The 13,060-nt window shown below is 36.4% G+C and overlaps 1 protein-coding gene across 1 annotated transcript in view; it reads left to right on the top strand.

The window, feature by feature from the left end:
- Nucleotides 1–13,060, top strand: part of FAM120C (family with sequence similarity 120C) — an 87,527-nt gene that overhangs the window by 14,847 nt on the left and 59,620 nt on the right. Inside the window, exons 2-4 of the mRNA XM_004695008.2 lie at nt 3,590–3,836; nt 5,061–5,143; nt 9,012–9,140. Coding sequence (XP_004695065.1) covers nt 3,590–3,836; nt 5,061–5,143; nt 9,012–9,140 — 459 coding nt within the window. The remainder of the gene's footprint in view (nt 1–3,589; nt 3,837–5,060; nt 5,144–9,011; nt 9,141–13,060) is intronic.

Raw genomic sequence — 13,060 nt, 5'->3', positions numbered from 1 at the left:
TATATATATATATATGGATTATCACCAAAAAACCCTGGACTGGATATTATGACATTAAGAAAGTTGTTAATTTTGTTGACTTTAATAATAGTATTTCATTTATATTACTTCTAAACTATTAAAGACTAAAGTATTCATAGGTGAATTGATATGTAGAATTTGGTTTAAAGTATGCTATTAACAACCATCAATTATATGACAAGGTACTCAACATCACTGAGCATCAGAAAAATGCAAATGAAAACCATAGTGATTATAATTGTAACAATCCTCACAATTGTTAGGATGTATATAACTATTAGAATCTCTTTTAAAAGAAAGAACAAATGTGAGGTAGTAGAGCAGTTGGAACACTTGTGCACTGTTATGTGAACATAAAATGTTACAGAATCTACAGCATTTCCACAACAATGTTGTAGAAAATAGTCTGGAGCGTCTTTAAAACATTAAAAAACGGACCTGTCATTTATCAAGTAGTTCTACTTCTGGTCATTTAACCAAGAGGGCTGAAGGTAGGATCTTGAAGTGTTATTTATATACACATGGTCATTCATAACAGCACTATTCAAAATAACTTTGAAGTGGAAGCAACACAGGTGTTCATAGACAGATAAATAAAGAAAATATAGTATGTCCATACAGTATTGTTCAGTTTTAAACAGGAAGTTAACCCTGTCCCATGCTTCAGTATGGATGAGGCTTGAGAACACTATGTTAAATGAAATAAGCCACTCACATAAAGACAAATACAGTATTATTCTACTGAAATTAATAGAAACAGAAATTTTCCAAAGAATGGCGGTTGCCAACAGCTGGGAAGAAGGGGAAATGAAGACATTAGTAGGTATAGGTTTTAAATTTGCAAGGAGAAAGTTCTGGAGATCTGATTCACAGAAATGTGAGGACTTGCCTTTTATGACATTTCATAAAAAGGAATCAAAATATGTGGCCTGTTGTGTTTGGCATCTTCCCACTTTATGTTTTCAAAACTCACTCATGTGACATGAATCAGTACTTCCATTATTTTTTATGACTAATATTCCCTTGATTAGATATATAACATTTTGGGGTTTTTGTTTTTATTTTACTTGTTTATTTTAATGAAGTACCATTGTTTTATATCCCTGTTAATATTTTAACATGCAAGATTTCTCCCCTCAAGTGTGATTACTCCTATCACCAAAGCATCTACATTTTGTTTATACACTCATTATTTGATAGACATTTTGCCTACTTTGACTTAGGGGATAAAACTGTTATGAATATTTATGTGTAAGTTTTTTGCAAAAATATTTTTAATTTTGAGTATATACCTAGGAATGGAATTGCTGGACTATAGAGTAAGTCTGTGTCTAACCATGTAAGGACTTCCCAGAATGTTTTCCAAAGTGGCTGCAACATATTACATTCCTACCAGCAATGTTCAGAGAAATCCAGTTTCTCTACATCCTTGCCAACATAGATTATTTTTTAAATTATGGCTGTTTCAGAAGATCTCAGGGTTTGTATGTAGTTAGGAAAATCTCTCCAGGTGATTGTGAATTATATCCCTTATGACACAAAAATCACCAAATTCATTAAAAATCATTTGTCTGACCTCTTCAACTCCTGCTATGAGTGAAACCTTAACTTTTTGGAGTGAAATCATATGAATGGTGGCATAATCAGCTTCAGATCAGCTAAAGGTAATATGTTATAGTAGAAACACCATGAAATTTGGTGTTAGTCTTACCCAGGTTCCAGTTGCCCTGCTGTGTGGCCCTGAGCATGGTACATCACTTTTCTGAGCCTCATTAACTCATCTGTAAAATGAAACTTAAAATACCCCTACTGGATCCTCCCTTGTGGTGCAGGGTTAAAGACACAGCACTGTCAAGCTACCACTAGCCATTGCAGTATGAATTCAACCCCTGGCCAGGTAGCTAACCCACATGGCACAGCATACTTCTGTCTTGCCCTCAGCAGTGTATTCAGGAGATCCGCCTGTTCTTCTCCCCACTTTGTCTATGGTGAACCCTCTTACCCACCACCCCCCAAAACACCTCTGGCCTACACCCCAGCTTTTGTATATATAAATAAATCTTAAAAAAAAAAAAAACAAACAATGCCCCACTGGTCAGATGATTATGAGAGAACATCACACTTAGCACCATGCCTAGGACAAGGAAGGTAGAAGTTCAACCAGCAACATGTGAGAGGTATACTAGAAGAAACTCACCAAGGGACAGCATAAAGCTGTGCTACCCTGACCCATTTAGAGTTAATCATAACTCTAAGCATAAATATGTTGCAGGACAGAGTTAAGAATTTTTGGTTTCTTTGGCTAAATGTCAGACAAATACAAACCTAGCTTTACTATCTGCTTGCCACTTTCCCTCCCCTTTTGTGACTTAATATGTGATATGACTATTGTGACTAGACTCTCCATGGTCTTGCAAAAACTTAATTCATGGAAACCACTGTCAGACTTCAGAAAACTGTCATTTCTTTATAATTTAAATGAAAAAATAGGTCAGTTGACCTTAAGAAAATTCCCATAGGCTCTAGAACCAAAAGCTATACTTTGCTCCTTCCAGCCTTGGAAATGATGTAACATGGCTAATAACAATATATATGATCTCAAAATATTTTAAGTAGTAAATGAGTTAATGAATACAAGTAACTTAGAACATTGCTTAGCACATAGTACGTGTTCAGTATCTGTTAGCTGTTATTATTATTTCTGTGGTCAAGTTCCTATGTAGTAATAGGAATAGAGAAGTAAGAGTCTCCATAATCAAAGAACTAGTGTAAGGGAAGTAGTATCCAGATCACTCCAATAAGCTTTAAGTGCCTGCTTGGACGCATGAATAGGATGGCACTTACTGGTCTGCCTTTATTACGTAAAAAATAGTGCTCTCGAAGAAGCCTGATAACCATGGAACGTGCAGAGTTAGGTCATAGTGGATTTGAATCTTGTTTATCCCTCATAGTGCAACTTTGGGGGCAGCTTTAGTTTTTGCACTTTAGCTTCTGACCTTTACATTTTAGAAATGTTCTATTTGAGTGCCTTCTAGTTTAAGGTGCTAAGAAAGAATGCAGACTGTTTTTAAAGGGTTAGATGAATTTATAAGTGTTAGATGAACTTAAAGTCATATTCTAGCTATATGTTATTTAACCTTTCTATATCTAACTTCAGTATTTGTTTTCCCACCTGTATCTACCTTGTCATGGCTATTCTCACAATGAGATAATGTATGTAAAGATAAAAGGTGCAACTTTTTTTCTAACTAAGGTCTCTTTTTTAAAATAAAGGCTTAATATATACCATGTTAATTTCAGTATTCCACTTTTGGAGAGCCTCAGGCCAGTTTCTTGAAAGGATTCGAAAAAGAACTGGGGGACATTTAACACATGAATAATACTTTGTTTATAGGAATAATCACATGCTAGTCTGAGAGAATTTTTCTTTCTTTAAAGATTATTCTGTTCTGCCGTGTATAATATTTCAACAAACCATAAAATTTAGTTGTTAATCTTACTGATTTCTAACCAAACACAGGTCACCTTCTACTGCCTGACATGTCTTTTTTCTCTTCTTTCCTCCTAGGTGTTTCAGAGCCTTGAAGACCACCATTTGGAAGTGGTAGCTTTTTTCAGGGAAAACGGCTTCCATGGCCTTCTTGCCCATGACTCCGAGTATGCTCTCTACAATATTCCCTCTTACTACAGTTCTCATGCTCTGAAGCTGAGCTGGAATGGAAAGAACCTCACTACCAACCAATTCCTAATGCAGGAGGTGGCCAAGCAGCTGGGTCTGAAACGGATAAACTTTCCCATATTTGCTGCACTGCTGGGTAGGTAGTCCAAAGAACAGATGCCAGCGATTGGTAAAGTTTTGTCTTCTAGTGTTAAGAGATGAACATGAGAGTGATTTAGCTTATCATGAATGGATTTATCTTATTAAAGTCCACAGGCCAAACACTATGCCAGGGAGTACTCAGGAGACTTTTGGTCTTCTTACTAAGAATATAGCATCTTTTTCTTATGAATTAATGCAGACTATTTCAGAAAATTATTTTGATTTTTGTAAACTTTCCCTTTTGCTACATTCCATAACTATTATATGTAAATTACTGTCTTAGGCCAAACATTTCCATGGCCCTGTACAACTTGGTTCTCTACTCAGAGCTTCAGTATTTTCCCCCAGTGTCTAGATTTTGATAAAGAACAAATTGGTATGTTTTTGTTTCTGTTGCACTAATACTGTATTGTGATAATATCCAAATATATAGCAACAATAAAAGAATTTGCAGTGAAAATGCTGAGCCCATTAAATTTAACATAAATGCCATTAACATTTTATTATAGTTGCTATGTCATTCATCCATTATTCTGTCCATCTTTTAATCTCTCTTTTAAAGATGTACTTCAAAGTAAATTGCATTTATTTATGTTCGGAATTGCTTTTCCAACTACTTGTAGCATAAAAGTTACTACCCTGTGTGACATGATCTCTGCTCTTGAATCTTAAGAGTTGAGATTGAATAATCTAACAAAGTCAGCACAAGTTTTGGAACTAGACAAGGCAAACCACAGATGTCATGTCATGTTTCCTCATCTGTGGAATGGGAATAATAATACCTCATAGTGTTATTGTTAAGGTTAAATGAAATTGGATAGATATATAATACCCATTACTTACTAGGCAGTAAATAATTGGTGACTGATATAAAAAGCAGCATGATAGCATAGTCTTTGGAGTCAGTCCTTCACTTCTCATGATAGTGTGGGGCACTTATTAACTGCCACTTTAAGCTAAGTTATCAGACTTATCTGAACTTCAATTTCCTTATTTATCTGTATAATGAGATAATAGTACTACCTTGCATAGCAATTAAAAATATGAGACATGCATGGGGTACATAGTAGGTAATCAATACATAGCCTACTGTAGTTATTAGGTTAAGAATGGAGACTATGTGAATTATTTGGCCATTTTGTTTCCCAAAAGTCCTTTCATGGCCTGAAGGTTCTGAAAAACATTTGTACTGTCAATAAATAACAAATGTACTTCATAGGTAACCACATTCTCCCAGATGAGGACCTGGCTGCTTTTCACTGGAGCCTCTTGGGACCAGAACACCCCCTTGCATCGCTTAAGGTAATGTGCCCCATTTCCCACTTATACAGCTATGCCAAGGGGACACCAGATTTTGATTAGCATTTTGACGGAATAATTATCTTCCATTAGGTTTAAATTATTTCAAATACTTACAGGCCAAAAAAACTACAGTTGTGATCAGTCCCTTTAGTAGCTTAAGGTTTCATATCAACCTATGAAGAAAACTACTAATACCCTAATAATTGATACAAAGGACAAAAGCAGACAGTTTACAGAAAGAGGAAATACAGTAACCGACAGTATAACTGGCTACCAAACCACAATAGTGATTGGACATGCAGATTTAATAAACAATGTGCTACTTTTAACCTAACAGTTTAGCAAATATTGAGAAATTAGTCTTCTCACTTCTACTGAGGCTATGGTGAGACTGAGTCTCAAATATTCAGGTGGTAGTTTAAGTTGTTAATAGTGTTATACTATTGTGGAATTGTATATAATTTTATATTGTACTATACCATATTGCTATTTCATTTTCTTAGATGACAACTTACACCTTAGCAGCCTTCTCCTCAAGCTCCTGATACTCTCTACTCCTGGCTCAGCTCAAGACCTGGTTTCCTATTTCACTGAGAAAAATGAAGGGTGGGGGAGGGAAGAGAACTTCCAGTAGCTCCCACCCCTTCATCTTCTCACCTGTAAGCATCTATTTGACTACGTGCTGTGCTTGCCTCCTCTTAAGTGTGGATGACTCTTGCTAACTTAATTAAGGGCGTCACTTCAGCAAGTCTTTGCTCTTTTCTCTATATCATCAAGTTTTTCTCTCTTCATTAGCTATTTCCTATTAGACACACAGGCATGTACCCATCTTAAGTAAAACACCTGCTTTTGACCTCACTTACTCCACCCAAACTACTGCTCCATGTATCTCATTCCTTTATATCAAACTCTTCTAGAGAGTTATCTGTATTTGAGTTGTTTACTATCCTCTTCCTCTGTTCGTTCAATTTACTTTTCTGAAATTGTCCTTGTTAAGGTCACCACTGACCTCTCTGTTAATAAATCCAATACCTAGCTCTCAGTTTTGATCTTGCTTGACCAGTCAGCAGCGTGCACATTTTCTCTTCCTTAGAATACATCCTTATCTTGGCATTAAGGATGTCACTCTCTTTTCAGTTTTAATTCCTGCTTTACTGGCTACTGCTTCTCAATCTTCTTTGCCACTGCATTGTTTTTTTCTCTACTTCTTCACTTTGGAGTGTTCCAGAGTTCTATCCTGGGTCTCTTCTCTTTTCTGTCAACATTTGGTGATTTCATCCAGTCTCATAACTTTCAGTTCCATCTATTCATTAATGGCTACAAAAGATATGTATCCAGCTTTAATCACCTTCTTGAACTCCAGATTCTAATCCATAGCAACCTACTAAATATCTCAAAGTGTCGAAACAAACTCCTGATTTTCCCATAAAGCTACAAGCTACAACCTTCCCCATTTTTATTCATGGTAACCCTATTTTCCAGTTGCTCAGACTAAAATCTTTGGAGTGGCCTTGGTGTCATCCTTGAATTGTTTCTTTCATGCCCCACAACTCATCTTCTGTCAGCAAATACCACCAGTTCTCCCTTCAAAATACATCCAGTAACTGTTTTCACTGCCACCACCCTTGTCAAGCCACTGTTATTTCTGGCCTGGATTATTATAGCAGTTGCTAACTGTTGGTCTTCTGCTTTTACTTGTCCCTGCTCCACCTCCAGTCTATTCTCATAACAGCCAATGTGATCCCTTAAAAAATGAACTCAGATCATATCACCTCTCTGTTTAAAATCCTCCAATAACTTTTCATGTTAACTCACCAAATCTTCACTATGGCCTGTAAAACCCTGTACAGTAAGTCTTCACTTACTATTGTAGGTTCTTCCAACTTTAAGTGAAATCAGGTATAATGAAACCAATTCTAACATGGGCTCATTGATAAAAACAAGAGTTAAGTTCCTTCAGCATATTGGTCACAGAAACATCACAAACTTGTAAATAAAGAGCCGAAACACTTCTAATAAAAAACAGTAACTTAAATTCATTTATTCACTAGTTTTCCAACCTACTTCTTTGAGTTCAGGGTCATAAGTGACTGAGGCCTAGTGGAAAAGAACACCATGGATAGGACACCAGTCTATCAAAGTACACATTCATATATGTCAGTACCCCAAAATGCACATCTTAGAAACGCGGGAGAAATTGGAGTCCCCAGAGATAACCTTCACATACATGGAGAGATTATCTAAACTCCATACAAACTTTGGTCCCAGTCAGGAACCACCTTTTTTTTTTATCAACATTTTAATTAAACAATATAATTTGATTCACTCTAATGTCTTCCTCCCTCCCCCACCATTACAGCTCTGATCTCAGATTTTCCTTTTGTTCATAGAACCTTTGCATTTACTCAACCTGGAATTACTTTTAATCACATAGCTACTTAACTCAATTATATAGGATTTTCTCAAAAGTCACTTCAGTGAGGCCTTTCCTGACCACCCTATTTAGCATATGCACACATACACTTAGCTACATTTGTTAGCTCCTTTTCTCCATAAAAATCTGCTCAGATTTTCTCCATAAAATTTATCCAGGGATAAATCCAGGGAAATTAAGGCAGGGATTTTTTTTTAAAGATTTATTTTTTGTTTATTTATGCAAATAAGAACTGGGGATCATAATAATAAACTGAACCACCATTATAACATTTCCAGATCCAACAGTTAACAAAATGTGACCACACTTCTCTGTTTTTGTGTTGCTTTTACTAATATATTTAAAAATAAATGCCAGATTCTTCCATGCACATCTCTAAAGCATATGGACATTTTCTTACATAAACAATGCCATTACTACTAACAAAATTAATGATAATTTCTTGGTATCCTCTTATTATGTAGTTCATTTTCTCAAACACCTTTTTTTGCCTGTTTTGTGCTTTCAAATCATGGTCAAAATATGGTTCATATATCACAACATGACCTTTAGTAATTAAGAACTAGATGTAGCCAAAGTGTATTATGAAAGAAAACTGATGAATAATGACATTATCATAAAATGGTGGTTCTCTCTAGTGGATTTATGATTTTATCTCTTCATACATTTTGATCATTTCAGGTGTTCTATACTGAGAAATAGGGGTAAAAGTATTTTTTTTTAAAGATTTTATTTATTTGTGCATACAGAACTGGGGTACAGGCCAGAGGCTCAGGGGCGGTGAGAGGCTTCACCAGAGACAGAGTGGGCAACAGAACAGGCAGATGGTCAAAGTACACTGCTGAGGGGAGCAGCGGGCGGGTCAGGAGAGGTCTGCCACACCATGTGGTCACCTCCGGGGCTGGTGGCAATTGAACTCATGCGGAAGCGGCTTTAGATTCTCAGTGCAGTGCTTTAACCCGCTGAGCCACCAGGGAGGGCCGGGATAAAAGTATTTTTATAAAAAATATATTTACTGGCCCTCCCTGATGGCGCAGCGGGTTGAAGCACAGCACTGAGAAGCTAAGGCCACTTCTGCATGAGTTCGATTCTTGCCTGCCCTGGAGGTGACCACATGGTGTGGCAGACCTCTCCTGACCCACCCGCTGCTCCCCTCAGCAGTGTACTTCTTTGATCTGCCTGTTCTGTTCCCCACTCTGTCTCTGGTGAAGCCTCTCACCGCCCTTGAGCCTCTGGCCTGTACCCCAGTTCTGTATGAATAAATAAATAAAATAAATCTTTAAAATATATATATATATATATATATATTTACTACCTCTTAGTGGATTTGCTGTTTAAATTCTATATGCACCCTGTTTTCTTAGTGATTTTCTGTATCTTACCCATTTTTGTTAGTGATCCATTTTTAACATTAGGGTTCCTTACCTCTTCTAGGTCAGAGCTCATCAGCTGGTTCTTCCTCCCTGTGACGTGGTCATCAAGGCTGTTTCTGAATATGTTAGTTCCATCAAAGACCCCTCAAACCTGGATGTTGTTGGGAAGGATGTTTTCAAACAGTCTCAGGTGGGCCAAACTACCTCTTCCTTTATGTTGCCAGTTTTGTTTTTAACTTCACCAGTTCTACCAATATACTTTGTTTTCTGTGATTCTAACTACCCTTCTCCAAGCTGTCATGCTCACAGAATAAAGCCCTAAAGTTTCCTTTAGAAAACATTAGTAGGCCTGGACTAAAAAGGTTCTTTAATTTTTTTAACTGATTATCAAATACAAATCCATCATGGCTAATTTAACAATAAAGAGATTTTAAGATCTTAAAACCTCATTATTGAGAATCACTGTGGCATATGTCCTTCAACTGTTGTTTTTGTTTCATTGTATATTTTAACATAAAGGATAATGAGTAATTAGAAAGGCTACTTTAAAAATCAATATTTCTTTGTTAATAGTGGAAAAGGGTTTGGCAGGGATTTAGTCTGTAAAATTAAGCTAATTTAAATTTACAGCTCTGGATTTCCATTTTATTTTTTAAATTAACATACAGAAAAACTGACTTGTATGTATATATGCATACTTCTGTGAATTTTTAACATGTACAGATTATGTAACCACCATCACACAATCAAAAGAGTTGAGCAACTTCACAAAAATCTCTCTTCTTTATCCCATTGTATTCTCACCCAAATTCATCTTTTACCTCTGGCAACCACCAGTCAATTTTCTTTCACTGTAGTTACATGTTTTAGAAAGTATCATATGACTATAATTATATGGTATGGAATCTTTTGACCAAGTACAGTCTTTTACTATATTAACTACACTATTGAAGGACCTTGAAATATTTTTATTTATTTATTCTGCATCATTATTCATTTTGTGCATTATTTCATCTCAGTTGTAATCCCTATGGGCTTCCCTGTGTGCCATCACCATAGTCCAGTGTATTCTTCCCACCCCAGTTCTGATCATATTCCCTTTACCACCCCCATAAAATGTCTTTGGTTTATAGTTGTTCATTGTCTTCATTTTTACTCTATTACATTTGTTTCTCTTCCCCCCCCCCCTCCAACCCCTGATCCCTTCCACTACTGCAGTGAGTAAAACCACCAGTATTTTTCTTTTCCTTTCTGGCTTATTTCACTAAGCATGATCCGTCCATCTTACTGCAAAAAGCATGAGTTTGTTTTTATCATTGCTCAGTAATATTCCACTCTGTATATGTACCACATCTTTTTCATCCAGTCATCATTTTTTGGGCATTTGGGTTGATTCCATGTCTTCACTATTGTAAAAGGAGCAGCAGTAAACATGGGGTGCAGGTGTCCTTTTGAGTCGATTTTTTTTTTTTTTGCTTTTTCATTTTATTTATTTTTTATATTTATTTTCTTTTACATCATTCTTCATTATGTACATTTTTCCATCTCATTTGTAGTCCCTGTGGGCTTCCCACCACCAATTTACCCGTGTGCCATCACCATAGTCCCATGCTCTCTTCCCACCACAGCTTTTATCCCATTCCCTTTCTACCCCATACCATGTCTCTGGTTTATAGTTATTCATTGTTCTTATGTTTATTTTACTGCATTTGCTTTCTCTCTTGTTTTCTTCCCCCCTCTCCCCCCCGATCCCTTATACTCCTGCTATGAGTGAAACCATTTGGTATTTTTCTTTTGTTTATGACTTCTTTCACTAAGCATGATCCTTTCTAGCTCCATCCATGTTGCTGCAAAAGGCATGAGTTTATCTGTTTTGATTGTGGAGTAATATTTGTATATCCTTGTGATCAGTCATTTGTCATTAGAATTGTGTGCAAATATTTTCTCCCAATCAGTCAGTTGTCTCTTTGTTTTGTGTAGTGTCTTTCTTGCTATACAGGAGCTCTTTAACTTGATATAGTCCCAGTTGCTTATCCTTTCCTACACTATCCTTGCTTTGGGTGATGTAGCTTCAAAGATGTTACTGAGGTGTATGTTGTGTAGTGTTTAACCCACCTTTTCTTGCAGATATTTTATGGATTTGGGGCTTATGTCTAGATCTTTAATATACTTTGAGTGATTTAGCTTCATTTTTTTTGCACATAGCAGCCCATTACATATTCTTTGTTTTGTTCCATTGCATATTCTTTGCTCCTTTGTCAAAAATTACTTGTTCATAAGCCTGTGGGTTTATATCTAGGTTGTTTTGTTTTTTTTTAAAGATTTGTTTATTTATGCATACAGAACTGGGGTACAGGCTCCAGAGGTGCAGGGGTGATGAGAGGATTCACCAGAGACAGAGTGGGAAGCAGAACAGGCAGACTGACAAAGTGCACTGCTGAGAGGAGCAGCAGGCGGGTCAGGAGAGGTCTGCCTCGCCAAGTGGATCACCTCCAGGACGGGCGGGGATCGAACTCATGCTGAAGTGGCTTTAGCTTCTTAATGCTGTGCTTTAACCCACTGTGCCACCAGGTTGGGCCCTGTCTGGATTTTTTATTCACATTGACTGGTCTGTATATCTTTTCTTTCCACTACCTTGCAGTTTTGATTGATTATTATGGCTTTGTAGTATAGCTTGAAGTCCGGGAGTGTGATGCCTCTAGTCTTTTATTTTTCTAGTCAGGAGAGTTGTGGCTATTTGAGGTTTTTGTGGTTCCATGTAAAACTCATCAGTATTTGTTCTATTTCTTTGAAAAATGTCATTGAGATTTTTATTGGACCAGCATTAAATCTGTATATGGCTTTTGGTAGAATGGCCATTTTAATGATGTTAATTCTTCCAATCCATGAGCCGGGGCTATCTTTCCATTTCATATGTCTATCAGGGTTTTATAGTTTTCTTTGTATAAGTCCTTTATCTCTTTTGTTACGTTTATTCCCAAGTATTTGATTTCTTTTGTTTCTATTGTAAAGGGGATGGTTTTTTTGAATTCTGCTTCTTCTGATTGGTTGCTTGTGTATAGGAAAGCTACTGACTTGTGTGTGTTGATTTTTATATCCTGCAGCCATACTAGACTGGTTAACTGTTTTGATTAGTTTTTCTATGGTGTTTTTAGGGTTTTCCATGTAAATTATCATATTGTCTGCAAGTAAAGATAGTTTTACTTCATCTTTCCCTGTTTGGATTATTTGCATTTCTTTTTCCTGTCTTTTACTTGTATTTCTTTTTTCCATCTTACTACTTTGGCTAGGACTTCCATTGTTATGTTGATGAGTAGTGGTGATTGTGGACATCCTTATCTTGTCCCTGATCTCAAAGGAAAGGCTTTCAGCTTTTCTCCGTTGAGGATAATATTGGCTGTGACTTTGTCATGTTGAGGCGTATTCCTTCTATTCCAGTGATATTGAGGGCCTAAACAAAAATGGATGTTGAACTTTTTCAAATGCTTTTCTGCCTCTATTGATATGATTATATGGTTTATATTTTTCTGTCAATTGATGTGATATATTACATTAATTGATTTTCAGATGTTGAACATTACTTGTGCCCTGGAATGCAAGCCACTTGGTTGGGTGAATTATTCTTTTAATGCATTGTTGGATTTTGTTGACTAACATTCAATTGAGGATTTTTGCATCAGTGTTCATTAGGGAGATTGGTCTGAAGTCTTTTCTTGTGTTGTCTTTGTTAGGTTTTAGTATCCATGTTATGTTGGCTTCATAGAGAGTATTTGGTAGTGTTCCTTCTTTCTCAATTTTTTAGTCAGCTTGTGTAGAATAGGCACTTGTTCATTTCTGAACAGTTGGTAAAATTGATTTCTAAAACCATCTTCTGGGCTTGTCTTCTTGGGGAGGGTTTTAACTACTGCTTCACTTTCACTGCTTGTAATTGTTCTGTTTAGTTGTTCTGTTTATTCTTTATCTAGCTTTGGGTGATTGTAGAGTTGTAGGAATTTGCCCATCTCTTCTAGATTCTTGAACTTGTTTGCATATAGCTGTTCATAGTATTATCTAATTATTCTTTTGATTTCTGCTGTGTCTGTTGTGATTTCTCTTTCTTTTATGCTCCTG

The sequence above is a fragment of the Condylura cristata genome, unplaced genomic scaffold (assembly GCF_000260355.1).
Source record: "Condylura cristata isolate star-nosed mole 26May11 unplaced genomic scaffold, ConCri1.0 scaffold00053, whole genome shotgun sequence".
In the NCBI taxonomy this organism is placed as follows: Eukaryota; Metazoa; Chordata; class Mammalia; order Eulipotyphla; family Talpidae; genus Condylura; species Condylura cristata.
The sequence above is the reverse complement of the archived record's forward strand: the minus strand, read 5'-3'. Positions and strand labels throughout refer to the sequence as shown.